Source organism: Brienomyrus brachyistius, unplaced genomic scaffold (genome assembly GCF_023856365.1).
Source record: "Brienomyrus brachyistius isolate T26 unplaced genomic scaffold, BBRACH_0.4 scaffold33, whole genome shotgun sequence".
Taxonomy (NCBI): Eukaryota; Metazoa; Chordata; class Actinopteri; order Osteoglossiformes; family Mormyridae; genus Brienomyrus; species Brienomyrus brachyistius.
Genome location: NW_026042308.1, coordinates 2,923,693 through 2,951,020, shown reverse-complemented (window position 1 = coordinate 2,951,020; position 27,328 = coordinate 2,923,693). Strand labels below are relative to the sequence as shown.

The 27,328-nt window shown below is 40.4% G+C and overlaps 2 protein-coding genes across 14 annotated transcripts in view; one reads left to right on the top strand and one right to left on the bottom strand.

Moving 5' to 3' along the window:
- Positions 1-27,328, bottom strand: part of LOC125721414 (NACHT, LRR and PYD domains-containing protein 12-like) — a 269,652-nt gene that overhangs the window by 122,555 nt on the left and 119,769 nt on the right. The gene's annotated exons all lie outside the window — the stretch shown is intronic.
- LOC125721441 (uncharacterized) overlaps positions 1-27,328 on the top strand; it is a 90,364-nt gene that overhangs the window by 2,421 nt on the left and 60,615 nt on the right. The window contains exons 2-3 of one of the 11 annotated variants that reach the window (XM_048997359.1): positions 9,383-9,509; positions 23,722-24,869. The exons of 3 other annotated variants lie outside the window; for them this stretch is intronic. In XM_048997359.1, the coding sequence (XP_048853316.1) occupies positions 9,461-9,509; positions 23,722-24,344 (672 nt within the window). In that variant the 5' untranslated portion in view covers positions 9,383-9,460 and the 3' untranslated portion in view covers positions 24,345-24,869. Of the gene's footprint in view, positions 1-9,382; positions 10,156-10,545; positions 10,772-23,721; positions 24,870-27,328 lie in introns of those variants that run through there. 7 more of the 11 variants (XM_048997353.1, XM_048997361.1, XM_048997354.1 and 4 more) reach the window with 7 other exon arrangements.

Sequence of the window (27,328 nt, the reverse complement as noted above, 5' to 3'; positions counted from 1 at the left end):
ATTTGAGGGAAGAGTGTGAAGGAGGGAAATGTAGGGAGAAGGAGGTTCCTCGGAGCTCCGAGATGTGTTTGGCTGTAATAAATCTGGAATATAGCTATATGACATAGTTTTTGATAAAACCAGCATTTATTTTTTAGGTTTGTCGAGCTCCGTCAAAACAATTAGAACGAGTCCATTATGTAACTGGAACCCCTCTCACATGTAAACACAGTGACACGCTACAGCGTTGGTTTGTTGTCTGAGGCTATGATACTGACCACAAACACATTCTCAAATTTCACTGCACCAATCATAGCATATGCAGGCAGAAAAATGATAGCAAAAAACATTCAGCATTAGACTCTAAAACCGTCTGTAATGTCTGTGTTTATCCAGTGGACCATAAATTAAAATAAGCTTTCCTATTTCAGTTTCTTTCAGATGTTATAAAGTAGTAAATAAAGAATCATATTAATTAAACCATGTATTACTGACTATCAGACAACTTCAACAAGTTACCAAATGGATGCAAAATCAAAGATATTCATTTGCGCCTGGCACTAACCATGTACTCCTTCACAGTACTAAGCCATAGAAAGGGCCCCAATGAAACCCCTGCATTCCTGCATCGCAGATACTCTAATCTCAGCATTTATAAGATTATATTTGTACTACCTGCCAATTTTTATATTAGATGAGACTAAAAATTGAGAAATATCTATATGCAGAAGTAGTTTTTCCTGATAAGAAGGATAATATCAAGACTGTCAGCATTTACAAATCGAATTATGACATATCTGAGTAGCCCAGACTGTCCGGAAAACAAAGCCGTACAGCATATGTGGCTGACTAATGTACATACAGTGTAATAAGCTTATAATCAAATGGATAGAAAAACGCTCAATAATAGACAGGATTCAAAGGGTAAATAAGGTGCATCATGTGGAAGAGAAGTTAGGTGGCATTGGGGTGCATTGTGAGTTTCATCTGGAAGCTAGAAGGGAACAAACAGGGCTTTGGGGGGGGGGGGGGGGTGTTTGTCCTTCTCTGCGCACATTTTCCCCTCTTATCCTGTCTTCTCCTCCGCAGCCCTTCCTCCTTCTCTCTGTTGCTCCTATATTCCCTCCCCTCCAGTCATCTATGTTCTCCTTCCTCTGTGGTCTCTCCTCTTCTCCCATTCTTCAGTTATACTGTCTTCTCCGCTCTCCCTGTATCCCTCCTGTCTTCTGGTCCTGTCGTCTTTTCTCCAGTCATCCCCTGCTTCTCAGTCATCTCTGCATCTTTTCTCTCATTTGTTTGCTTATTCTTTGATTGTTTGTGTTATTCGTTAACCCACCACCCCATGCTGGATGAGTCTTGATGTTTTTTGAAGTTTTTTTAAAGTTAGGCTTCTTCCTTTGTTTTTGTGCCATATCTTCTGCCCTCTTCTGGTTGCGGCAGTACATGACACGGGTGGAAAATAGGGTTTTTTACAACACACACATCAAAACCAAAAGGATCAGGAAGGATCAGAATTCCCACTCTCCTTACCAACACCTCGAAAAGCCAGGCCTTGCCGTGCCAAGTACTTAACTTCAGAAGATTTTTCCTCACTTGCTGCTGCTCTTTCCAGCTCATCTGAAGGTTGAATATTAACAGGATTGATCTTCTGAATCCATGTCATCAGTGCTAATCTGTGGCACTGCCTGTCTTTATGTGCACTGAATTTCCCCAGTGCCTTTTCCAGTTTCACATGCCAGTCTTCACAAGAGCTGAATGTGTCTTTCATGCCAGTTTAGACATTTGTGTTACAAATTATTTTGCACAGTAGAAACAAAGAACCCCCCTTAAGACGAGGGGGAGCTGTAAGGGAGCCCAGTGTGATCTTTAAACCATTTCTCCTGAAAGCAGGGTCTCCTGTTTGATAGACGTGACATTTACATTTGGCTGATTTGGTGAAGGTCCAAGCTCCTCCCCCCTCCTCCCTAATGCACCTTCATCTTCACCTGCCTGTCTGCTCTCTCTCTCTCTCTCTCTGTCATTGACTCACACTCAGTCTCCCTGATTAAATGCTGTATCTGAAATACACACCACAGGCCAAACTAAGAAGCATATTAAACTAACATCAGGATCAGGCTGCTGTGACGTCATTATTCACTCTTAACCATCAATATTTGCTCCTTTTCTCACTCCCCTCCATGTCACCTGCATTTTCTGCCGTCAGCAGCCTCTTGCTGTCTCTCCCTCTTCATCTTTACTCTCAGCACAGCAGAATTTACATGAAAGCAGTTATCAGTAAACAAGTGGTGTTTCTTGGCATGATGCTCAGGAATGGATCTCTCAGGATTTGTTATCTGAATGGGAATGATTAATATATGAATAACCCTTGACTCACATACTGTATACGTCTATCATCTGACTGGCACTAATTATCTCACTGTCTCTACTTTCCTGCTTTTCTGTGGTTGCCCAAAAACTCACGATTGTCACATTTCCTCTTCATGATGACAAGCTACTGACTGTGAATAAAAGCTGACTGTAATAAAACTACCTGCATTTAAATCATACATTAATGACACAAAATACCTTAAAGTATTACTTACTTACTTATTTTGCACAGTAGAAACAAAGAACCCCCTTTTGGGGGGGGGGGGGGGGCAAAGTGAAAGTGATGTGGAAAATCGCCTCTTACCACTGAAAGACATGGGGATGGGTGGTGCTAATAATGGTACTGCAGCCAGCCAGTAGGGGGCGCTTGACATTTAGGGTTTTCACCTATTAGAGATGTTATGGTCTCCTTGTTTTTTGCAGTCAATGCTTTGATCACAGAATAAATATTAAAGAAGTGAGCACTTCTGTCATGCTTTAGTAAGATTAGTAACATACTGCTTCAGATTTCAGTGACCTGATCTCTGCTTGCAAAGAGCCTGAGATGGACCTCAAAGGTTTAAATATACATTTGCTGATAAATGAAATGCTATGTGGCCCAGTGGGTGGCGCTGTCTGGGGATTTGAACCCCCATTACTGCATGTTCGTACCTTGTTTGTGCTGGTTTGCCTGCTGTTTCTGCCGCAGGTGAAAAAGCATACAGGCAGCTGAACCGGTGTCTCTAAACAAGCCATTGTGGGTGCAGGTCATAAGGCGATTTCCTACTGCACGAACTTGGCCCAATTGAAGGTCTTAGGAGGTAGTTCCTGAACCATTTTTTAGTTCCAAAAAGAACATACTTTTTTCTCGACCAAGACTTACTGGGTGGGGCTTATAGTGATAAACTTTTCCTATTGGTTGACCACAAGCCCCAGCGCCAACTTGAAAGTTTCATGGAAATGCAGGAAAAGAGAAGTGGAGCAAAAATTGAGCAGATGTAATTTTTTGTAGCTCAGTTACACTAAAGGCATCAATGAGTAACTTTTTTGCTTCTGTCCCCATAGTTCTGCATCTGAAAATGCGATTGATAACGATTAGCGTAATGAAGAAGTGTATATTATGGACACTGGACTGGAGCATTATCAGATAACCTCTCAGTTATCCTTGTGTGAGAAATATACACAGTCACATATTGAGATTATATTAGATGATGTGGTCTTGAGAGTGGGGCGGCATGGTGGTGCAGTGTTGCCTCACACCTCTGGGACCCGGGTTCGAGTCTCCGCCTGGGTCACATGTGTGCAGAGTTTGCATGTTCTCCCCATGTCGTTGTGGGGTTTCCTCCGGGTACTCTGGTTTCCCCGCACAGTCCAAATACATGCTGAGCCTAATTGGACTTGCTAAATTGCCTGTAGGTGTGCATGTGTGAATGCATGGTGTGTGAGTGTGCCCTGCGATGGGCTGGTCCCACATCCTGGGTTGTTCCCTGCCTCGTGCCAATTGCTTCCGGGATAGGCTCCGGACCCCCCACGACCCAGTAGGATAAGCGGTTTGGAAAATGGATGGATGGATGATGACATAACTGGTCTGTGAACATTAGTGAGCATATGATGTAGGCTGTCCAGGAATGTAATAATGTGTGCAGTGTTACATGGGCCCAGGGTTGCATGATGGTGAACAGCACCGTTCTGACTTATAGCTGTGCACATAGTTATGTTACCACCACGCTGTCCTGGGACATTGATTATGGCACCGTGTACAATAATGTTCCTACTCCAATTAGCCTCACCGTGTTTTTGGACTATGGGGGGAAACCAGAGTACCCGGAGGAAACCTCACGACGACATGGGGAGAACATGCAAACTCCACACATGTGACCCAGGCAGAGTCTCAAACCCGGGTCCCAGAGGTGTGAGGCAACAGTGCTGACCACTGCACCATCATGCCGCCCCCCATAAATTCATTTTTCCATTTTTATTTTCAATAATATTGATGTTAACTCAGCATCTTATTTTCAATGTTGAAAAAGTCACTTTATATCAAGGTTTCGCCACCATTAATTTTTCAATATTGAAAAAATGACCAAAAATCAATTCAGTTTCAATGCTGATAATTTAACACTGACCATAATTCAATGCATTTAACTATACTTCAACGCTGAAACAATAATATGATGCTATCTGGGCTATGAATAATTATTTCAATTGATATACAGATTCCAAGCCCATATAGGTGATACACAGGTACGTAATGGGCGTCTTATGTCTGAGGTAGCCAGCTACTGTGTTTGATAACCCACCATCATAATAATAGTTTCCTTGCACCAGTATAAAAGTAAACCAATTGATCCCTCTTGCAATAACCTGTGGTATGAAACTGAATAAAATGTATCGTACCAGTCTTGGGGAAAACCAGTGAGAATCCACTGTGAAACAGCACTGTGCAAATTCTCATGTGTTCCTAATGACAAGGGCAAACCTGGTAATCAAACTAGCCTCTCAGCAGGAGTGTTAGTGTAAAAGCAGGGCTTATTGACACAGATAATAAAGCTTGTTAGAATGCGTAACATAATTATTTAGCTGGGCCCAGAAGAGGTGAGAGCTCCCCTAGTGGCTACAGGAGTGCATTTTCCCCAAAGCAGGTATAATGGATGGTGGTCTTATTGCTTTTAGACCACAACTTGGGATAGAAGAACAAATCAAATTATTTTCCTCATTTAATATTCAGATTTTAATTGGGCTTAAATTTTAGAACACAGTATGTTCTAGGATGGTACGTTATGGATATTAGTCTCTACCACATTCTAACGCTATAAATCCGGACCTTTTCCTATGTTTGATTTGGTGGCTGCCAGGCGTTCTGAGTAGTATAGTGACTATGGTAGGCGAGTGATTCCCTAAGGAATTTTTTGTTCTGTTCTGTGTGGCAAATACATATAACGCTGACATTTTTCCTGGAAGATTTGTGATTTTTCATCCCGTGCCTTAAGGTATTTCTCTCCAGCTCTAGGGAGTCTCCCCCGAAAACACCAGTCACTCACTAGCCTTACACTTATGCTTGCTGACTTATTCAACACCATGAATGGATTAACAGGAAAACAGAAACCTATTAAAAGGCTGCACCATATCATGATATGCAAATAAACATCCAGCATCATTGTTTCACAGGGAAGTACATTATTTATTGATAATTATAACCCTAACCCTTACTTCTCAGCTTGACAAACATAAGGTGCGGTGTGTGAACATGTGAACTGGTTGAAATGCAAGTGTTTCACAGTCAATGCATAAGACTTGAGAGCCCTGACTTTACTTATATAGCCCACAACATGTTTATGATTCATAAATAAATCTGGCCAGCAAATCGGTCTTTCATTTTCCACAGAATAAAAAGAACGATAATGTTATCCCGCTGATAATTGCAGGCGTGAAACACCCCCGGCACTGGCTGGAGACACAGGCAAAAGGCATACAATCTTATTGAGGTACAAAAATTATTCCATCTACTCTGCACTTCTGCATAACTTCCATCATAGTGCCAGTTTTTGCGGTCAGCAAGTTTATTACTGTAAGCGCCTCTATAGTAGTGCCTCTGAGGAACTGAACCAGACTTCCGATGGTGTCTCTCACATGCACATCATACATATATATATATATATATACACTCACTCTCTCCGGGTCTTTCACATGATATGTGGTCAGCCACTATATGGGAGGGATATTCAGGCATAAATTAAGGGCATATTTACAAGCCGCACTAGTGTACCTATGTAACCGGTCATTCCCTGCCTATACTCTGCATTGTGTTTTGGGGTGTTATCAGGTGTGTGTGGGGTGCAGGAGGAAGGGATATTACAGATGTCGTTGTCGTTCCCGGATTTTATTGAACCTGTTGGGAACAATAAGGAAAGGGGTAAACTTCATATGCTCTGGCCCTCTTGCTCTCTCTGCTCAAAGTAAAACAATGTATATACTTATGTATAGATGTGTTTTCTATCCCCTGCTTATGATGAATAATAAATCAAATATAATATATAATATATGGGTCATAATTATACAATTGATTTACTAACTCGGGGGATCCTCACCTCTTCCTACGTGTGCAATACACCAAAGGGAAGAGGAAATGAGGTCGGGACCCTTATAAAGGGGAAAAGACAGAGGGAGGGGCGATGCAGGACAAAAGCATCATGGGAAAGTTTAAAGGATATTGTACCCATTAGGTTAGACAGAAGAAGGAAAACAGAATCTTGTATAATTATAAATTAAAAGTAAAATAACAACCTGTTACACGTCACCTACACTTCAGACTTCATCCTCAAAATCAAAGCAGTATTAACACAAGCAACATGTTCCATCTCTTAAATCCAATCTAACATTTAAAAATAAAGTCTGTTTCAACTGGACTTTTATCTAAGAAAAACAAACATTTTATGTTCGAGTTGTTATAAAACTACTGAAACAAATAATTGGCTATACTGCAGTTCCGCTGTCTTGTTTGGCACCCTAAATTATGTCCTGCATTCTGTGGAAACAAATGAAGGCTGAGGAATGTTACGTAACACAGCTAGAATGCAAAAACTCTATCTGGTGTAATTCAGTGCATAAAACCAATGGTCTTAAGTGTGGTGTCTTCTTCGTAACACTCCCTGACTTTTGTATCCATGACCATGAGATAGGGTGGGCTGCTTTTCTTCCTTCCTTTGACTAGTATTCCTCCCTTTCCTCCCAGCCTTGGTTGGTGGGTCAGGCAGCATCACCTTCTTTTAATAGACCCAGGTGTCATTTATCTTGAAATTAGGTTCAAGTGCAGAAAATGATCTAGTCTTAGACAATCTCTGAATTACAGAGAAATCTGATTTATTCTGAAACTGTGAGAAATTGTTCATCTGTATTTTGCTGCATTGCTAATTGTTGATGTGTGTGCCCTCCTTGTGCAGTAAAGGGGAGATCACATGCAAGCCTGAATTAAAATAAAATATTCTCTTCATATAGGAACCAAGTCTCTGGCTGGAAATTTCTACAAAAGGTCCATCTTCTTTTGCCGTATCAACACTTAAATGAGAAAAGCAGACAGGGACAGTATAGGTGACAGCAGTGACTGTCCTTCCATGCCATCCATATGTACAAGGGGTATGACCAGAGTACACATGTACAAAAAATTATATATCGAAAGCAAGTACCTTTGTTGAAACGTGAAGGTAATCGTTTACAGCATAACAATTCCATCCTAAAAAAAAGAATTTGTCTGTGTATTGCCTAGGAACTGCTACAATGTTAAAATGGTAAATCCCAACCAAACAGAGCAAAAACTGACACGTTATTTAAGAACTGAAAGAAGGGGAAAATTGAAAACTTTCTTCGAGGGATCAATAACATATATGTTTTGTTTCCCATGGTCCTGTTACTAATTCAAATCTTAAATCCTGTACTTTGATATTTTGGGCTGAATGTAATGACAGCAAACGTAACAGCTGCCTCAATGCAGGTGAAGGCAGCCCAGAGGGTCCAAGAGGTCAGTGGTCAATTACTGCATAGGGATCAAATCTGCAATCAGAAAATGACTGCATACATGCCTTTATATTACGGTCAAGCGGAGAGTCAGAGCAGTTTCCATAGAAACAACGTAAACAAACTTTACCGTTTGAAGCACAACAAACTCTGAGTGAAAATGGCGCAGAGGTGAGTAGCTTGTTAGCTCTCCAAAATGTCTTTGAATTCTTCAACTGATGTTGTGCTACTTTGATTATTTAGCCTTTTATACTATAATGACATAGTAAATGTCTATAATACAATAAAAAACATTAAAAAAAATTTAATATTACATATTTTTTAACGTCATTTAAAGTGCAGTGGTTTTTATTGCTACTGTGGTTGCTAATATTTAAATAATGACAGACTATTTGGTTAGTAAATTCATGTCAAACATGCTAGTTTAGTAGGGCTTCCCAACCTTTCAATGTCCGCGGATCGGTTTCCGTCGTAGAAAAGTGTCACGGATGGGTAAGACGGCGGTATAATTTGGGGGTTCCCATGCCGAGCGGCGGGAGATTGACGGCGTATACGGACATGCGGGGCTAATGGCGTATTTCCGTACATCAATACGGGCAGCTTTCTTTCCAAAACGGCGCGATCCCCTAATAAACGGGACGGATGGCTCCTCTACCCCCGGTTGTCTGCCGCCCGGTGCAATACTCCGCGCGGACGGTACCGGAACACCGACCGGAAGTTGGGACCCCCTACTGTACAGGGTGGTAGGTAAATTGTTAAAAAAAAATTGGGCCATTACTTTCAGAGTAGGCTAGATGCTTCTAAGTTTATCATTACATCTATTTACATTGTTACACAGGATTAACACTTTCAAATATTCTTAGCTTGGTTAGTGTTAACTCAGTTCTTGGTAGTATTCATCTGGGTATTCATTTGATGTGGAGCACAGTTGTTTCGTATTTGATTCTAGTTATAATTTGGTGACTTTACTGTTTAATATGCTATTGCACTTACAGTATCGTGCATTTTACAGTAGATTTTTTTTGCAATCTTGCTCGCTGTTTCTTTTATTCTTTCTTTTTTATATATGTGAACCCTGTAATTATTTATTATAATAATTATAACAATTGTATTTTCTGTATGGTTGAAGAATTTCCAGCTCTTTATTTATTTTATTATCTCTCTTAAGTGCTGGTTAATCTCTCATTTATTCCCCAGAGAGCGAATTGAGAGAGCTGATCGATGGACCAACACCCAACACTGGGAAGCCTGGAACCTGTGGGATGAAGTGATCAACTGGGGAGAAGGTGTGGAGGAGTTCTCACCAGTGACACTCCCCACTGTCCAGGCTGGGGGGGTTAAGGGGGGATTGGGGGGGTCTACTGATTTGGGTAAGGGAGGGGAGAGTGTGGGAAAGGATGGACTGCTAGCCAGCACTAGTATTTCATCTCAAAGTCTTCAGAGTAATTACGGCCTTTCATCTGAAGACTGGGAAATTTATAAAACTTGCTACCTTAACAAAAAAAAGAAAGTCAGGAAGGACCGGACAAGCCGGGGGGAGGGTGAGGTAAGGGGGCAGAGTAGTGAGGAATATGTGGAGGTACCAGAGTGGGGAACATTTGAGGGGAAGGCCTCCAGGGTTGTGATGGAGGGGACAGAGGCTGGTATTAGTATGATGGATATGCTAAATGGAGGTGAGGAGAATGTATGTGAGGTGGGAGTGAATGTGGAGGAGGTTAAGGGAGGAGGAGGGAAAAGTACAGGGAATGCTGTGGAATATGTGGTGTCACAAGTAGGCAGAACTTGGCTAGAACCCATCCAGGAGGAAGACCTTGAGGAAGATGAAGAAAGAGATGAGGAGCTTCAGGAAGCAGAAGACACTGATGCTGCCACAGTGGACAGTTGGCAGTGCATGGCGGCATATGTAGCCAGAATATGGCTGCAGACTTTACAGGAAGATGGACCTGAGGAAAATGAAGAAGCTGATGTGGTATTCCAGCAGGCAGAAGATGCTGATGCTACCACACTGGTCAGGTTTCAGTGTATGGTGGCATCTGAAGACAGATCACAGCTACTGACTATACCAGAAGAAGGACCTGAGGAAGAGGACGAGACTGAAGTGATGAAGACAGATAAAACAAAAGAAGATGCTGATGCTGCCGAGAAGATCTACAGTGAAGAAGAAGTATCATTCCATGTGAATGCCGAAGATCTTTCTGAAGATGTTACTGAGAAGAGCCACAAGAAGAAGAAGAAGAAGATGAAGTGGTGCTTCTTCTGCTGTCCCCTGCCCTTCAGAAGAAGTAGCAAGAGGCAGTAATTATAAGGTTGTGAATTCAGGTTTACAAATGACTTAAAGCAGTAATATAACTGCATTATTGACACCTTCACAATGCACTGTAATGCATCCATAAATATATTATAGACATGGGTATAAATATTGAAGAAAAAAAAGCATAACACATTATAGCCATGTTTATTATGGATTAATGGCCGATATAATGTATTATGAAGATATTTATTGTGTATATATAGATCAGAGCATTCATAATGCATTATCAAGATAGCTATAATGTGTTATGCCTTTGTATAAGTATTTACAGCCGTGTTTTTAATACTTTTATAAATGATTTATATGGCATTAATTGGGTATTTATTTATATATTTATTTATTAGTTATATGACTGCTTTAAGTAAAGTTAAGTAAAGTGTTTATTTTCTTTTTCTTAGAATACCCGTGTTAGAGCCCTGCATTGGGACTGGGATCCCGCGGGACCCAACGGAAAGTGATACTGTTTAAGTGTTAATGTAGCTATAAGATACGATAGGATAAGATATGCTGAGTTAAAATATAAGATAGGCTAAGACGAAATATATTAATATAAGCTAAGTTGAAATATAATAAGATAAGATAGGTTAAGTTATATGATAAGATAGGCTAAGTTAAAATATAATAAGATAGGCTAAGATAAAATATGATAGGCTAAGTTAACATATGATAAGGTAGGCTATGTTAAGATAAGAGATTTGCAATAAAACATATTTACCTTTCAAACTGTGTCTTTGTCATCTTTTCAGTGTTGTGTCTGTCTTTGATAATTTTGAATCGTTGATTTATATCTGAGACTCTCCTAAATGTCAATAAGCAGAGACGGAGGAATGGGAGGAAGGTACGGTTAAGTATAAATGATAAAGTATCAAAATCACAGTGTTGCCTTATTTTGACGCAGAGAAAGTAATTTCAGTGTTACTACCACATATGAGTTAATGGCTGCAAATGTTGGTGTTACAAGTGCTGGTAAATAACGCGGCGTAAGTTTAACTCCAGTGTGTTTCTGAAAAACGCACCGCCTTCTGCCTGCTGTCATTCGGCGAACGTGTAGGAGGCTATTCTGGTAACAGGTAAAGTTGTCATTCACGCGCATTACCTGTTAGTAAGTGTTTTACTATATCACACACCTTACGTCCTTTATAGTTGTAGTCCGGAGCACTCTGTATCCATGCTAACTAGCTAGCTAATGTTAACATGATGCAGTACAGTCTTCCAGCTTGGGGATTCCCACCCCTGTCCGCGGCCAGTATTCCACAGGGGGTTTGCGGAGGTGTTGGTTGCAAATGCAAACGATCCCTTCATGTTCATGTGTTGTGTTCTAATGTGTAAATAAAAGATAACTATCAAATTCAATGTTTATGTCCTATTATACTAGATAAGACTAAAATAGTTTGCCCTGCATATGGATGCCATGCAGTCAGAGTATGATCAAGACAGGGTGTGAGTGTGGAAAAAAGACAAATGTAACAGTATTTGAGGGAAGAGTGTGAAGGAGGGAAATGTAGGGAGAAGGAGGTTCCTCGGAGCTCCGAGATGTGTTTGGCTGTAATAAATCTGGAATATAGCTATATGACATAGTTTTTGATAAAACCAGCATTTATTTTTTAGGTTTGTCGAGCTCCGTCAAAACAATTAGAACGAGTCCATTATGTAACTGGAACCCCTCTCACATGTAAACACAGTGACACACTACAGCATTGGTTTGTTGTCTGAGGCTATGATACTGACCACAAACACATTCTCAAATTTCACTGCACCAATCATAGCATATGCAGGCAGAAAAATGATAGCAAAAAACATTCAGCATTAGACTCTAAAACCGTCTGTAATGTCTGTGTTTATCCAGTGGACCATAAATTAAAATAAGCTTTCCTATTTCAGTTTCTTTCAGATGTTATAAAGTAGTAAATAAAGAATCATATTAATTAAACCATGTATTACTGACTATCAGACAACTTCAACAAGTTACCAAATGGATGCAAAATCAAAGATATTCATTTGCGCCTGGCACTAACCATGTACTCCTTCACAGTACTAAGCCATAGAAAGGGCCCCAATGAAACCCCTGCATTCCTGCATCGCAGATACTCTAATCTCAGCATTTATAAGATTATATTTGTACTACCTGCCAATTTTTATATTAGATGAGACTAAAAATTGAGAAATATCTATATGCAGAAGTAGTTTTTCCTGATAAGAAGGATAATATCAAGACTGTCAGCATTTACAAATCGAATTATGACATATCTGAGTAGCCCAGACTGTCCGGAAAATGGCTGACTAATGTACATACAGTGTAATAAGCTGATAATCAAATGGATAGAAAAACGCTCAATAATAGACAGGATTCAAAGGGTAAATAAGGTGCATCATGTGGAAGAGAAGTTAGGTGGCATTGGGGTGCATTGTGAGTTTCATCTGGAAGCTAGAAGGGAACAAACAGGGCTTTGGGGGGGGGGGGGGGGGGGGGACTTCTCCAGGGGCTACATCGCTCTACCTTTTTTTAAAATGATTTATTTAAAAAAAAAAAAAATCTTTTCTTCTTACACTATAATGGCAGGTTTAGGACTAATACAGTACAGTCATAACCAGTGTCAGGGATTCTATGCATTGCTACACAGAGACAAGTCCAGATATTGAGCCCAAGGCTAAAATTGTGGTTTACTTACAAGTGCACTTTGCTGGGCAGTGGGGGTGTTTGTCCTTCTCTGCTCACATTTTCCCCTCTTATCCTGTCTTCTCCTCCGCAGCCCTTCCTCCTTCTCTCTGTTGCTCCTATATTCCCTCCCCTCCAGTCATCTATGTTCTCCTTCCTCTGCGGTCTCTCCTCTTCTCCCATTCTTCAGTTATACTGTCTTCTCTGCTTTCCCTGTATCCCTCCTGTCTTCTGGTCCTGTCGTCTCTTCTCCAGTCATCCCCTGCTTCTCAGTCATCTCTGCATCTTTTCTCTCATTTGTTTGCTTATTCTTTGATTGTTTGTGTTATTCGTTAACCCACCACCCCATGCTGGATGAGTCTTGATGTTTTTTGTTCTTTTTAAAGTTAGGCTTCTTCCTTTGTTTTTGTGCCATATCTTCTGCCCTCTTCTGGTTGCGGCAGTGCATGACACGGGTGGAAAATAGGGTTTATTACAACACACACATCAAAACCAAAAGGATCAGGATGGATCCAAAATAAACTGCAAATGACCAGGAATGAACTAAATGATGGAATAAACACAACTAGAGAACTATATACATACATACAACATACAGCTATAATGAAGCATCAAAGAACAGAAGCAGAACAGGCACTTAAATACACAGCTAACAAGACACAGTGCAGGACAGTGAGAATCATAACCAATAACAAGGACTGAGGGCAACCCAGGAACAGGCGTTACAGTTAAACAGCACTGGTGAAATCAAAGTGACCTTTCAGCCACATGGTCAGCTCTGCATCGCCCTCTGCTGTTTGCATTAGAAGCTGCTTGAAATTCCCACTCTCCTTGCCAACACCTCGAAAAGCCAGGCCTTGCCGTGCCAAGTACTTAACTTCAGAAGATTTTTCCTCACTTGCTGCTGCTCTTTCCAGCTCATCTGAAGGTTGAATATTAACAGGATTGATCTTCTGAATCCATGTCATCAGTGCTAATCTGTGGCACTGCCTGTCTTTATGTGCACTGAATTTCCCCAGTGCCTTTTCCAGTTTCACATGCCAGTCTTCACAAGAGCTGAATGTGTCTTTCATGCCAGTTTAGACATTTGTGTTACAAATTATTTTGCACAGTAGAAACAAAGAACCCCCCTTAAGATGAGGGGGGGCTGTAATGGAGTCCAGTGTGATCTTTAAACCATTTCTCCTGAAAGCAGGGTCTCCTGTTTGATAGACGTGACATTTACATTTGGCTGATTTGGTGAAGGTCCAAGCTCCTCCCCCCTCCTCCCTAATACACCTTCATCTTCACCTGCCTGTCTGCTCTCTCTCTCTCTCTCTCTCTCTGCCATTGACTCACACTCAGTCTCCCTGATTAAATGCTGTATCTGAAATACACACCACAGGCCAAACTAAGAAGCATATTAAACTAACATCAGGACCAGGCTGCTGTGACGTCATTATTCACTCTTAACCATCAATATTTGCTCCTTTTCTCACTCCCCTCTATGTCGCCTGCATTCTCTGCCGTCAGCAGCCTCTTGCTGTCTCTCCCTCTTCATCTTTACTCTCAGCACAGCAGAGTTTACATGAAAGCAGTTATCAGTAAACAAGTGGTGTTTCTTGGCATGATGCTCAGGAATGGATTTCTAAGGATTTGTTATCTGAATGGGATGATTAATATATGAAGAACCCTTGACTCATATACTGTATACGTCTATCATCTGACTGGCACTAATTATCTCACTGTCTGTACTTTCCTGCTTTTCTGTGGTTGCCCAAAAACTCACGATTGTCACACTTCCTCTTCATGATGACAAGCTACTCAATGTGAATAAAAGCTGACTGTAATAAAACTATTTGCATTTAAATCATACATTAATGACACAAAATACCTTAAAGTATTACTTACTTACTTATTTTGCACAGTAGAAACAAAGAACCCCCTTTGGGGGGCAAAGTGAAAGTGATGTGGAAAATCGCCTCTTACCACTGAAAGACATGGGGATGGGTGGTGCTAATAATGGTACTGCAGCTAGCCAATTGGGGGCGCTTGACATTTAGTGTTTTCACCTTTTAGAGATGTTATGGTCTCCATGTGTTTTGCAGTCAATGCTTTGATCACAGAATAAATCTTAAAGAAGTGAGCACTTTTGTCATGCTTTAGTTTGATTAGTAACACACTGCTTCAGATTTCAGTGACCTGATCTCTGCTTGAGAGCCTGAGATGGACCTCAAAGGTTTAAATATACATTTGCAGATAAATGAAATGCTATGTGGCCCAACGGGTGGCGCTGTCTGGGGATTTGAACCCCCATTACTGCATGTTCGTACCTTGTTTGTGCTGGTTTGCCTGCTGTTTCTGCCGCAGGTGAAAAAGCATACAGGCAGCTGAACCGGTGTCTCTAAACAAGCCATTGTGGGTGCAGGTCATAAGGCGATTTCCTACTGCACGAACTTGGCCCAATTGAAGGTCTTAGGAGGTAGTTCCTGAACCATTTTTTAGTTCCAAAAAGAACATACTTTTTTCTCGACCAAGACTTACTGGGTGGGGCTTATAGTAATAAACTTTTCCTATTGGTTGACCACAAGCCCCAGCGCCAACTTGAAAGTTTCATGGAAATGCAGGAAAAGAGAAGTGGAGCAAAAATTGAGCAGATGGATTTTTTTTGTAGCTCAGTTACACTAAAGGCATCAATGAGTAACTTTTTTGCTTCTGTCCCCAATGTTCTGCATCTGAAAATGCGATTGATAACGATTAGCGTAATGAAGAAGTGTATATTATGGACACTGGACTGGAGCATTGTCAGATAACCTCTCAGTTATCCTTGTGTGAGAAATATACACAGTCACATATTGAGATTATATTAGATGATGTGGTCTTGAGAGTGGGGCGGCATGGTGGTGCAGTGTTGCCTCTGGGACATGGGTTCGAGTCTCCGCCTGGGTCACATGTGTGCAGAGTTTGCATGTTCTCCCCATGTCGTCGTGGGGTTTCCTCCGGGTACTCCGGTTTCCCCCCACAGTCGAAAAATATGCTGAGGCTAATTGGACTTGCTAAATTGCCTGTAGGTGTGCATGTGTGAATGCATGGTGTGTGAGTGTGCCCTGCGATGGGCTGGTCCCACATCCTGGGTTGTTCCCTGCCTCGTGCCCATTGCTTCCGGGATAGGCTCCGGACCCCCCGTGACCCAGTAGGATAAGCGGTTTGGAAAATGGATGGATAATAATAATAATAACAAATAATGATGATAATCATTGATGTCCAATGACTGCCAGTTACTGTAAACAGTAAAGTACACGTAACTGGACATGTCTGTATTATTTTGGTTTATACTTATTAATCCATTAATTCTAACTTTTGTACTTTAAATGGACAGAGTACAGTTATTATTATTAGGAAAAGTATTGTGAGGGAACGCAAAACTATTGAGAGGAAACACAAAACAATTAAAAATATATTTTCTCACTCTGACATCTAAGGGACTCCATATACTGCAGATGATCTATAGAAAAAAATCACAAATACATCACTATCAACAAATATGTGGTTTTATTTATGATGTATGAAATCAAAATCATTGGGACTCAAAGGAAAATGGCTCTTCGCAATTTTCTTTTAAACCGTAATCATAGGCAAATTGATTAAACATAAGTATTGATTTATTTCCATGACAACATTGTATATAATACTTATTTTGTCACCCTGGTCTATTTCATTGCACATAAGAGAAGGCACACAGAATAATAACCAAAGGGTGAAGAATTTGATTGTGATTTTATTTTGAAAGATCACTTTATTATGGAAGGCCATTTGGGACTTAACATCTACTTTGACGCCCATGCCAACACGTCAAACAAATTATGTCTTAACACGTATATTATTTACGTGTTAAGCCATTCGGACATCTTAACACGTCTTAAAACTGCATGTTAATGCGGCCAATTTGAACCTCTTAAGACGTTTGTACCTTTAATGCATCTATGCTATTGGTTGGCATAAACGTACACACCCCTTTTGACGTAAGGGCTATACGTATGCAGTACGTGCCCTGTACGTTGTAGTCACGTGGTCTCTATGTTCAGCCATGTGAGTCCTACGTTGTTATTACGTATAGGCAACTATACGTGACTGTGATGTTGTATTCGGCACAGTCCATTTGTTGGAGGGGTGAATCACGGGTTTATTTAAACTGGCAGAACAGTTATCTTTAAATCTTTACAAATCTTTACAAATCTTTAGTATAACTGGCAGTTTTAACATTTAATGAAACTGGAGCAAAAATGGTAAATCTGGCTAATATTGATTTAATTGCACTGGTGTCTTTGTGCTGAACAGTGCAGATGAGCACTATCATTTTGATCACTTTCTGTTCTGCATTATCAGCAAAAACTATATATTCAGCAAGGAAACGTATGTAGTTATTCATTTATTTGTAATAAGGAGTTTATAGTGAACGGTCATAGCAACAGTATGAATGGCATCAATAATTTAGCTGCCTTATATTTTACCGGATGTACGTCGCATAGCCATTCTAGATATCTGAAATGACAATTGTGGATAGGAAGAATGTCATTGTGGATATCTGAAATGCTCTCTTTGACTAGGAAGAATTGAATTAGAGATATCTGCAATCTGCATATCCAGTCTAGCGATTAAATGTTAAAACGCCTTGCCATACTTTTGCATGTATTGTTCCTGTGCTGCAGTATTAAACTATTTTAAAATGCAAAATAATTATTCTGTGACTGCATTGTTAATTTTTTTCCCACGTATTTTAAACAAATCTAATAACAGAGTAGATGAATTGATCATATTGAGGGGTTGTGCCATTGCCTTTCTCTGTCCATGTCCTTGTGTTCTACACCACACCTTTGTTTCCTGTAAACCTGCGTTAGGCTCTTTCTGTACCTTTCAGACACAGAAACCTTTTCTTAACATGGATTTATAACTGTCTTCTCACTTGAGTATGAATGATGCTTAGATATAATCTATATAATATAAATTTGATATATACTATATATGTGCACCCCACAGAAATCTCCACAATTGTAGAGATACATATGGTCTCTATGCTTTTCCTAGAGAGCCCAGGCATGAGACACAAAATAATCAGTTTTCCACAGCATTTTCCTCCAAGCCTTCTCTAGTTAAACCATAGAGACTATACCATCTCGCGTAGTCACTGGATAGCATGCAAAGAGCCATTTCTGTGGTTTTTGTTCTCTTGCCCCATTCATCACAATCGCGGTGGATTAAAAGAAAAAGTCAAAAACAGTACTGTGTCATGCTATGTGCAATAGGATTGCAGATTAGCTTAATGGACAGTCACCCCCGTTTAATTTTTTTACAGTTTTTCTGAATACTTAAACACTAACAATGATTCTTATAAAACTATTAATAGTTATAGCAAAATTACTCACTGTTTTGCACTCAGTTTGCACTTTTGTAACACACAATTTGCAAATGTGTAAATACAATCCACTGCACAGCACTCTTTTTGCGGAACTGTAAACACAACTCACTGTTTTACACACAATTTCTAAATGATCAACACACTCTTAGTAAAACTATACACATTTATGGCTATTGTTTACACTACTTTGCCAGCTGTCTGGCCACACTGTCACATGTGAAAACGGTTTTAGATAATTAGTTCACTTTGCAATCAGCATGAGCGCTATAAATAAGCCACAGGTACAGTAAGCTTTCAGTGTGGAGAACAATGGAGGGAGAAGGAAGACTGAGAAGAGTGAGAATTAGAGAAGGGCAAGGAAGAGGATGAAGACTAGGAGGTGAATTTAGAGGATGAGGAGGTGAAGAGGAAGAAGGAAGGGTAAGAAGAAAAAGAATAACTGATGTCATCAGAGCTACAACAGTGGATCATGTGATCAACCATGGAATGACCCTGAGGGAAGCTGGCCAATGGGTTCAGCCTGACCTGAGCCGCTACGCTGTAGCAGGCATCATAAGGACGGTTCCAAATGAGAATCGGTTAGTACAGTTACTTCACAGTACGTTTTGTAATAGTACCATACTCTAATGAGAAACACAACAATGCTGTACAGGTAAAAACTGAAATGGTTACTCTACAGACCTGCTAGACATCCAGAATCTGGGGGCAGAGGAAGACTGTTCACTGAAGAACGAAAGACCCATATAGTCAATATGGTGATCACAAATAATTCCATTAGGCTACGAGAAATACAGCAGCGCATAATAGAGGATGACACCACCTTCCGAAACATAAACAATGTGAGCATCTCTGCATTATCTCGTGTACTGGCATGCAACAGAATCAGGATGAAGCACATTTACAGAGTCCCTTTTGAAAGAAACAGTGAACGCGTTGGCATGGCAGGAACATTACTGGACACGGTGCCATAACCAATGTCCCAGGACAGCGTGGTGGTAACATAACTATGTGTGCAGCTATAAGTCAGAACGGTGCTGTTCACCATCATGCAACCCTGGGCCCATGTAACACTGCACACATTATTACATTCCTGGACAGTCTACATCATATGCTCACTAATGTTCACAGACCAGTTATGTCATCATATGGGACAATATTAGTTTCCATAGGACTACTTTAGTTCGCAACTGGTTTACAGTCGCCCACTCTTCACTGTACTCAACCTCCCGCCTTACTCTCCATTCTTGAATCCGATTGAAGAATTCTTCTCTGCCTGGTGCTGGAAGGTCTATGATCGTCATCCCCATCAACGCATGGCTCTTTTACAGGCAATGGAGGAGGCATGCGAGAATATTGACCAGGCATCATGTCAGGCCAGGATAAGGCACTCCAGGAGAGTTTCCCCGGTGCCTTGGTCTAGAAAGCATTGCATGTGATGTTGATGAAATTCTGTGGCCGGACCCAAAGAGACGACAAGAATGATTTTTTTTCTCTCTCTCAGTGAAATTATATGTTGTCTTGTGTTTCTTTTGATGCATGTGAATAAACATTCATACTTGAAATTTGAATCTTGAATTGTGTTTACAGAACTATTTATGACAAAAGTATGACCTCAAATTGACATACCTCGTGCACAGAGAAAGCAAAAGCCAGATGTGTTTTCCATTCCTACCATCAGTGTGTAGTTGGTGCATTGTATGCTTATTAAGATGATGGTTTGTGTTAACTGATTGGTACAAAAATACCATTTTTACAAAGGTTTGAAGAGTTAAGCAAGATTTATTAGTTTTTGCAAGAGACCTACAATGTTTTGCTGATTTGGTGGTTTTTTTATTTGTGTGCAGAGTTTTTGCAAAATAGCCAGTAGTTACAAAAATGTGTTTAAGCCATCAGAAAAAAACGTGTGTGCTTTGGTGCACATCCATCCATCCATCCATCCATTTTCCAAACCACTTATCCTACTGGGTCGCGGGGGGTTCCGGAGCCTATCCTGGAAGCAATGGGCACGAGGCAGGGAACAACCCAGGATGGGGGGCCAGCCCATTGCAGGGCACACTCACACACCAGTCACTCTCACACACACACCTACGGGCAATTTAGCAACTCCAATTAGCCTCAGCATGTTTTTGGACTGTGGGGGGAAACCAGAGTACCCGGAGGAAACCTCACGACGACATGGGGAGAACATGCAAACTCCACACACGTGACCCAGGCAGAGACTCAAACCCGGGTCCCAGAGGTGTGAGGCAACAGTGCTAACCACTGCACCATCATGCCGCCCCCCATAAATTCATTTTTCCATTTTTATTTTCAATAATATTGATGTTAACTCAGCATCTTATTTTCAATGTTGAAAAAGTCACTTTATATCAAGGTTTCGCCACCATTAATTTTTCAATATTGAAAATCTGACCAAAAATCAATTCAGTTTCAATGCTGATAATTTAACACTGACCATAATTCAATGCATTTAACTATACTTCAACGCTGAAACAATAATATGATGCTATCTGGGCTATGAATAATTATTTCAATTGATATACAGATTCCAAGCCCATATAGGTGATACACAGGTACATAATGGGCGTCTTATGTCTGAGGTAGCCAGCTACTGTGCTTGATAACACACCATCATAATAATAGTTTCCTTGCACCAGTATAAAAGTAAACCAATTGGTCCCTCTTGCAATAACCTGTGGTATGAAACTGAATAAAATGTATCGTATCAGTCTTGGGGAAAACCAGTGAGAATCCACTGTGAAACAGCACTGCGCAAATTCCCATGTGTTCCTAATGACAAGGGCAAGACTGGTAATCAAACTAGCCTCTCAGCAGGAGTGTTAGTGTAAAAGCAGGGCTTATTGACACAGATAATAAAGCTTGTTAGAATGCGTAACATAATTATTTAGCTGGGCCCAGAAGAGGTGAGAGCTCCCCTAGTGGCTACAGGAGTGCATTTTCCCCAAAGCAGACATAATGGATGGTGGTCTTATTGCTTTTAGACCACAACTTGGGATAGAAGAACAAATCAAATTATTTTCCTCATTTAATATTCAGATTTTAATTGGGCTTAAATTTTAGAACACAGTGTGTTCTAGGATGGTACGTTATGGATATTAGTCTCTACCACATTCTAACGGTATAAATCCGGACCTTTTCCTATGTTTGATTTGGTGGCTGCCAGGCGTTCTGAGTAGTATAGTGACTATGGTAGGCGTGTGATTCCCTATGGAATTTTTTGTTCTGTTCTGTGTGGCAAATACATATAATGCTGACATTTTTCCTGGAAGATTTGGGATTTTTCATCCCGTGCCTTAAGGTATTTCTCTCCAGCTCTAGGGAGTCTCCCCCGAAAACACCAGTCACTCACTAGCCTTAGACTTATGCTTGCTGACTTATTCAACACCATGAAGGATTAACAGAAAAACAGAAACCTATTAAAAGGCTGCACCATATCATGATATGCAAATAAACATCCAGCATCATTATTTCACAGGGAAGTACATTATTTATTGATAATTATAACCCTAACCCTTACTTCTCAGCTTGACAAACATAAGGTGCGGCGCGTGAGCATGTGAACTGGTTGAAATGCAAGTGTCTCACAGTCAATGCATAAAACTTGAGAGCCCTGACTTTACTTATATAGCCCACAACATGTTTATGATTCATAAATAAATCTGGCCAGCAAATCGGTCTTTCATTTTCCATAGAATAGAAAAAACGATAATGTTATGCCGCTGATAATTGCAGGCGCGTTTCACCCCCGGCACTGGCTGGAGACACAGGCAAACGGCATACAATCTTATTGAGGTACAAAAATTATTCCATCTACTCTGCACTTCTGCATAACTTCCATCATAGTGCCAGTTTTTGCCAGATCAAATCTGCAATCAGAAAATTACTGCATACATGCCTTTATATTACGGTCAAGCGGAGAGTCAGAGCAGTTTCCATAGAAACAACGTAAACAAACTTTACCGTTTGAAGCACAACAAACTCTGAGTGAAAATGGCGCAGAGGTGAGTAGCTTGTTAGCTCTCCAAAATGTCTTTGAATTCTTCAACTGATGTTGTGCTACTTTGATTATTTAGCCTTTTATACTATAATGACATAGTAAATGTCTATAATACAATAAAAACATTACATATTTTTTTAATATTACATATTTTTTAACGTCATTTAAAGTGCAGTGGTTTTTATTGCTACTGTGGTTGCTAATATTTAAATAATGACAGACTATTTGGTTAGTAAATTCATCTCAAACATGCTAGTTTAGTAGGGCTTCCCAACCTTTCGATGTCCGCGAATCGGTTTCCGTCGTAGAAAAGTGTCACGGATGGCTAAGACGGCGGTATAATTTGGGGGTTCCCACGCCGAGCGGCGGGAGATTGACGGTGTATACGGACATGCGGGGCTAATGGCGTATTTCCGTACATCAATACGGGCAGCTTTCTTTCCAAAACGGCGCGATCCCCTAATAAACGGGACGGCTGGCTCCTCTACCCCCGGTTGTCTGCCGCCCGGTGCAATACTCCGCGCGGACGGTACCGGAACACCGACCGGAAGTTGGGACCCCCTACTGTACAGGGTGGTAGGTAAATTGTTAAAAAAAATTGGGGCATTACTTTCGGAGTAGGCTAGATGCTTCTAAGTTTATCATTACATCTATTTACATTGTTACACAAGATTAACACTTTCAAATATTCTTAGCTTGGTTAGTGTTAACTCAGTTCTTGGTAGTATTCATCTGGGTATTCATTTGATGTGGAGCACAGTTGTTTCGTATTTGATTCTAGTTATAATTTGGTGACATTACTGTTTAATATGCTATTGCACTTACAGTATCGTGCATTTTACAGTAGATTTTTTTTGCAATCTTGCTCGCTGTTTCTTTTATTCTTTCTTTTTTATATATGTGAACCCTGTAATTATTTATTATAATAATTATAACAATTGTATTTTCTGTATGGTTGAAGAATTTCCAGCTCTTTATTTATTTTATTATCTCTGTTAAGTGCTGGTTAATCTCTCATTTATTCCCCAGAGAGCAAATTGAGAGAGCTGATCGATGGACCAACACCCAACACTGGGAAGCCTGGAACCTGTGGGATGAAGTGATCAACTGGGGAGAAGGTGTGGAGGAGTTCTCACCAGTGACACTCCCCACTGTCCAGGCTGGGGGGGTTAAGGGGGGATTGGGGGGGTCTACTGATTTGGGTAAGGGAGGGGAGAGTGTGGGAAAGGATGGACTGCTAGCCAGCACTAGTATTTCATCTCAAAGTCTTCAGAGTAATTACGGCCTTTCATCTGAAGACTGGGAAATTTATAAAACTTGCTACCTTAACAAAAAAAAGAAAGTCAGGAAGGACCGGATAAGCCGGGGGGAAAGTGAGGTAAGGGGGCAGAGTAGTGAGGAATATGTGGAGGTACCAGAGTGGGGAACATTTGAGGGGAAGGCCTCCAGGGTTGTGATGGAGGGGACAGAGGCTAGTATTAGTATGATGGATATGCTAAATGGAGGTGAGGAGAATGGATGTGAGGTGGGAGTGAATGTGGAGGAGGTTAAGGGAGGAGGAGGGAAAAGTACAGGGAATGCTGTGGAATATGTGGTGTCACAAGTAGGCAGAACTTGGCTAGAACCCATCCAGGAGGAAGAACTTGAGGAAGATGAAGAAACAGATGAGGAGCTTCAGGAAGCAGAAGACACTGATGCTGCCACAGTGGACAGTTGGCAGTGCATGGCGGCATATGTAGCCAGAATATGGCTGCAGACTTTACAGGAAGATGGACCTGAGGAAAATGAAGAAGCTGATGTGGTATTCCAGCAGGCAGAAGATGCTGATGCTACCACACTGGTCAGGTTTCAGTGTATGGTGGCATCTGAAGACAGATCACAGCTACTGACTATACCAGAAGAAGGACCTGAGGAAGAGGACGAAACTGAAGTGATGAAGACAGATAAAACAAAAGAAGATGCTGATGCTGCTGAGAAGATCTACAGTGAAGAAGTATCATTCCATGTGAATGCCGAAGATCTTTCTGAAGATGATACTGAGAAGAGCCACAAGAAGAAGAAGAAGAAGATGAAGTGGTGCTTCTTCTGCTGTCCCCTGCCCTTCAGAAGAAGTAGCAAGAGGCAGTAATTATAAGGCTGTGAATTCAGGTTTAGAAATGACTTAAAGCAGTAATATAACTACATTATTGACACCTTCACAATGCACTGTAATGCATCCATAAATATATTATTGACATGGGTATAAATATTGAAGAAAAAAAAGCATAACACATTATAGCCATGTTTATTATGGATTAATGGCCGATATAATGTATTATGAAGATATTTATTGTGTATATATAGATCAGAGCATTCATAATGCATTATCAACATAGCTATAATGTGTTATGCCTTTGTATAAGTATTTACAGCCGTGTTTTTAATACTTTTATAAATGATTTATAAGGCATTAATTGGGTATGTATAATGCAGTTATATGACTGCTTTAAGTAAAGTTAAGTAAAGTGTTTATTTTCTTTTTCTTAGAATACCCGTGTTTGAGCCCTGCATTGGGACTGGGATCCCGCGGGACCCAACGGAAAGAGATACTGTTTAAGTGTTAATGTAGCTATAAGATACGATAGGATAAGATATGCTAAGTTAAAATATAAGATAGGCTAAGTTGAAATATAATAAGATAAGATAGGTTAAGTTATATGATAAGATAGGCTAAGTTAAAATATGATGATAGGCTAAGTTAAAATATAAGATGGGTTAAGTTAACATATGATAAGGTAGGCTATGTTAAGATAAGAGATTTGCAATAAAACATATTTACTTTTCAAACTGTGTCTTTGTCATCTCTTCAGTGTTGTGTCTGTCTTTGTTTGATAATTTTGAATTGTTAATTTATATCTGACACTCTCCTAAATGTCAATAAGCAGAGACTGAGGAATGGGAGGAAGGTACAGTTAAGTATAAATGATAAAGTATCAAAATCACAGTGTTGCCTTATTTTGACGCAGAGAAAGTAATTTCAGTGTTACTACCACATATGAGTTAATGGCTGCAAATGTTGGTGTTAGAAGTTCCGGTAAATTATGCGGCGTAAGTTTAACTCCGGTGTGTTTCTGAAAAACGCGCAGCCTTCTGCCTGCTGTCATTCGTCGCACGTGTAGGAGGCTATTCTGGTAAGTAATAGGTAAAGTTGTAATTTAACGTAATGCTAACGTGCATTACCAGTTAGTAAGTGTTTTACTATATCACACACCTTACGTCCTTTATAGTTTTAGTCCGGTGCACTCTGTATCCATGCTAACTAGCTAGCTAATGTTAACATGACGCAGTACAGTCTTCCAGCTTGGGGATTCCCACCCCTGCCCGCGGCCAGTATTCCGCAGGGGGGTTTGCGGAGGTGTTGGTTGCAAATGCAAACGATCCCTTCATGTTCATGCGTTGTGTTCTAATGTGTAAATAAAAGATAACTATCAAATTCAATGTTTATGTCCTATTATACTAGATAAGACTGTAAAATAGTTTGCCCTGCATATGGATGCCATGCAGTCAGAGTATGATCAAGATAGGGTGTGCATGTGGAAAAAAGACAAATGTAACAGTATTTGAGGGATGGAGGGATGAGAAGAGTGGGATGGAGGAAAATGTAAGGAGAAGGAGGTTCCTCGGAGCTCCGAGATGTGTTTGGCTGTAATAAATCTGGAATATAGCTATATGACATAGTTTTTGATAACACCAGCATTTATTTTTTAGGTTTGTCGAGCTCCGTCAAAACAATTAGAACGAGTTCATTATGTAACTGGAACCCCTCTCACATGTAAACACAGTGACACGCTACAGCGTTGGTTTGTTGTCTGAGGCTATGATACTGACCACAAACACATTCTCAAATTTCACTGCACCAATCACAGCATATGCAGGCAGAAAAATGATCGCAATAAACATTCAGCATTAGACTCTAAAACCGTCTGTAATGTCTGTGTTTATCCAGTGGACCATAAATTAAAATAAGCTTTCCTATTTCAGTTTCTTTTAGATGTTATAAAGTAATAAATAAACAATCATAATAATTAAACCATGTATTACTGACTATCAGACAACTTCAACAAGTTACCACATGGATGCAAAATCAAAGATATTCATTTGCGCCTGACACTAACCATGTATTCCTTCACAGTACTAAGCCATAGAAAGGGCCCCAATGAAACCCCTGCTTTCCTGCATCGCAGATACTCTAATCTCAGCATTTATAAGATTATATTTGTACTACCTGCCAATTTTTATATTAGATGAGACTAAAAATTGAGAAATATCTATATACAGAAGTAGTTTTTCCTGATAAGAAGGATAATATCAAGACTGTCAGCATTTACAAATCGAATTATGACACATCTGAGTAGCCCAGACTGTCCGGAAAACAAAGCCGTACAGCATATGTGGCTGACTAATGTATATACAGTGTAATAAGCTTATAATCAAATGGATAGAAAAACGCTCAATAATAGACAGGATTCAGAGGGTAAATAAGGTGCATCATGTGGAAGAGAAATTAGGTGGCGTTGGGGTGCATTGTGAGTTTCATCTGGTAGCTAGAAGGGAACAAACAGGGCTTTTGGGGGGGGGGGGGGCGGCTACATCGCTCTACCTTTTTTTTTTAAATGATTTATTTAAAAAAAAATCTTTTCTCCTTACACTATAATGGCAGGTTTAGGACTAATACAGTACAGTCATAACCAGTGTCAAGGATTCTATGCATTGCTACACAGAGACAAGTCCAGATATTGAGCCCAAGGCTAAAATTGTGGTTTACTTACAAGTGCACTTTGGTGGGCAGTGGGGGTGTTTGTCCTTCTCTGCTCACATTTTCCCCTCTTATCCTGTCTTCTCCTCCGCAGCCCTTCCTCCTTCTCTCTGTTGCTCCTATATTCCCTCCCCTCCAGTCATCTATGTTCTCCTTCCTCTGCGGTCTCTCCTCTTCTCCCATTCTTCAGTTATACTGTCTTCTCCGCTCTCCCTGTATCCCTCCTGTCTTCTGGTCCTGTCATCTCTTGTCCAGTCATCCCCTGCTTCTCAGTCATCTCTGCATCTTTTCTCTCATTTGTTTGCTTATTCTTTGAT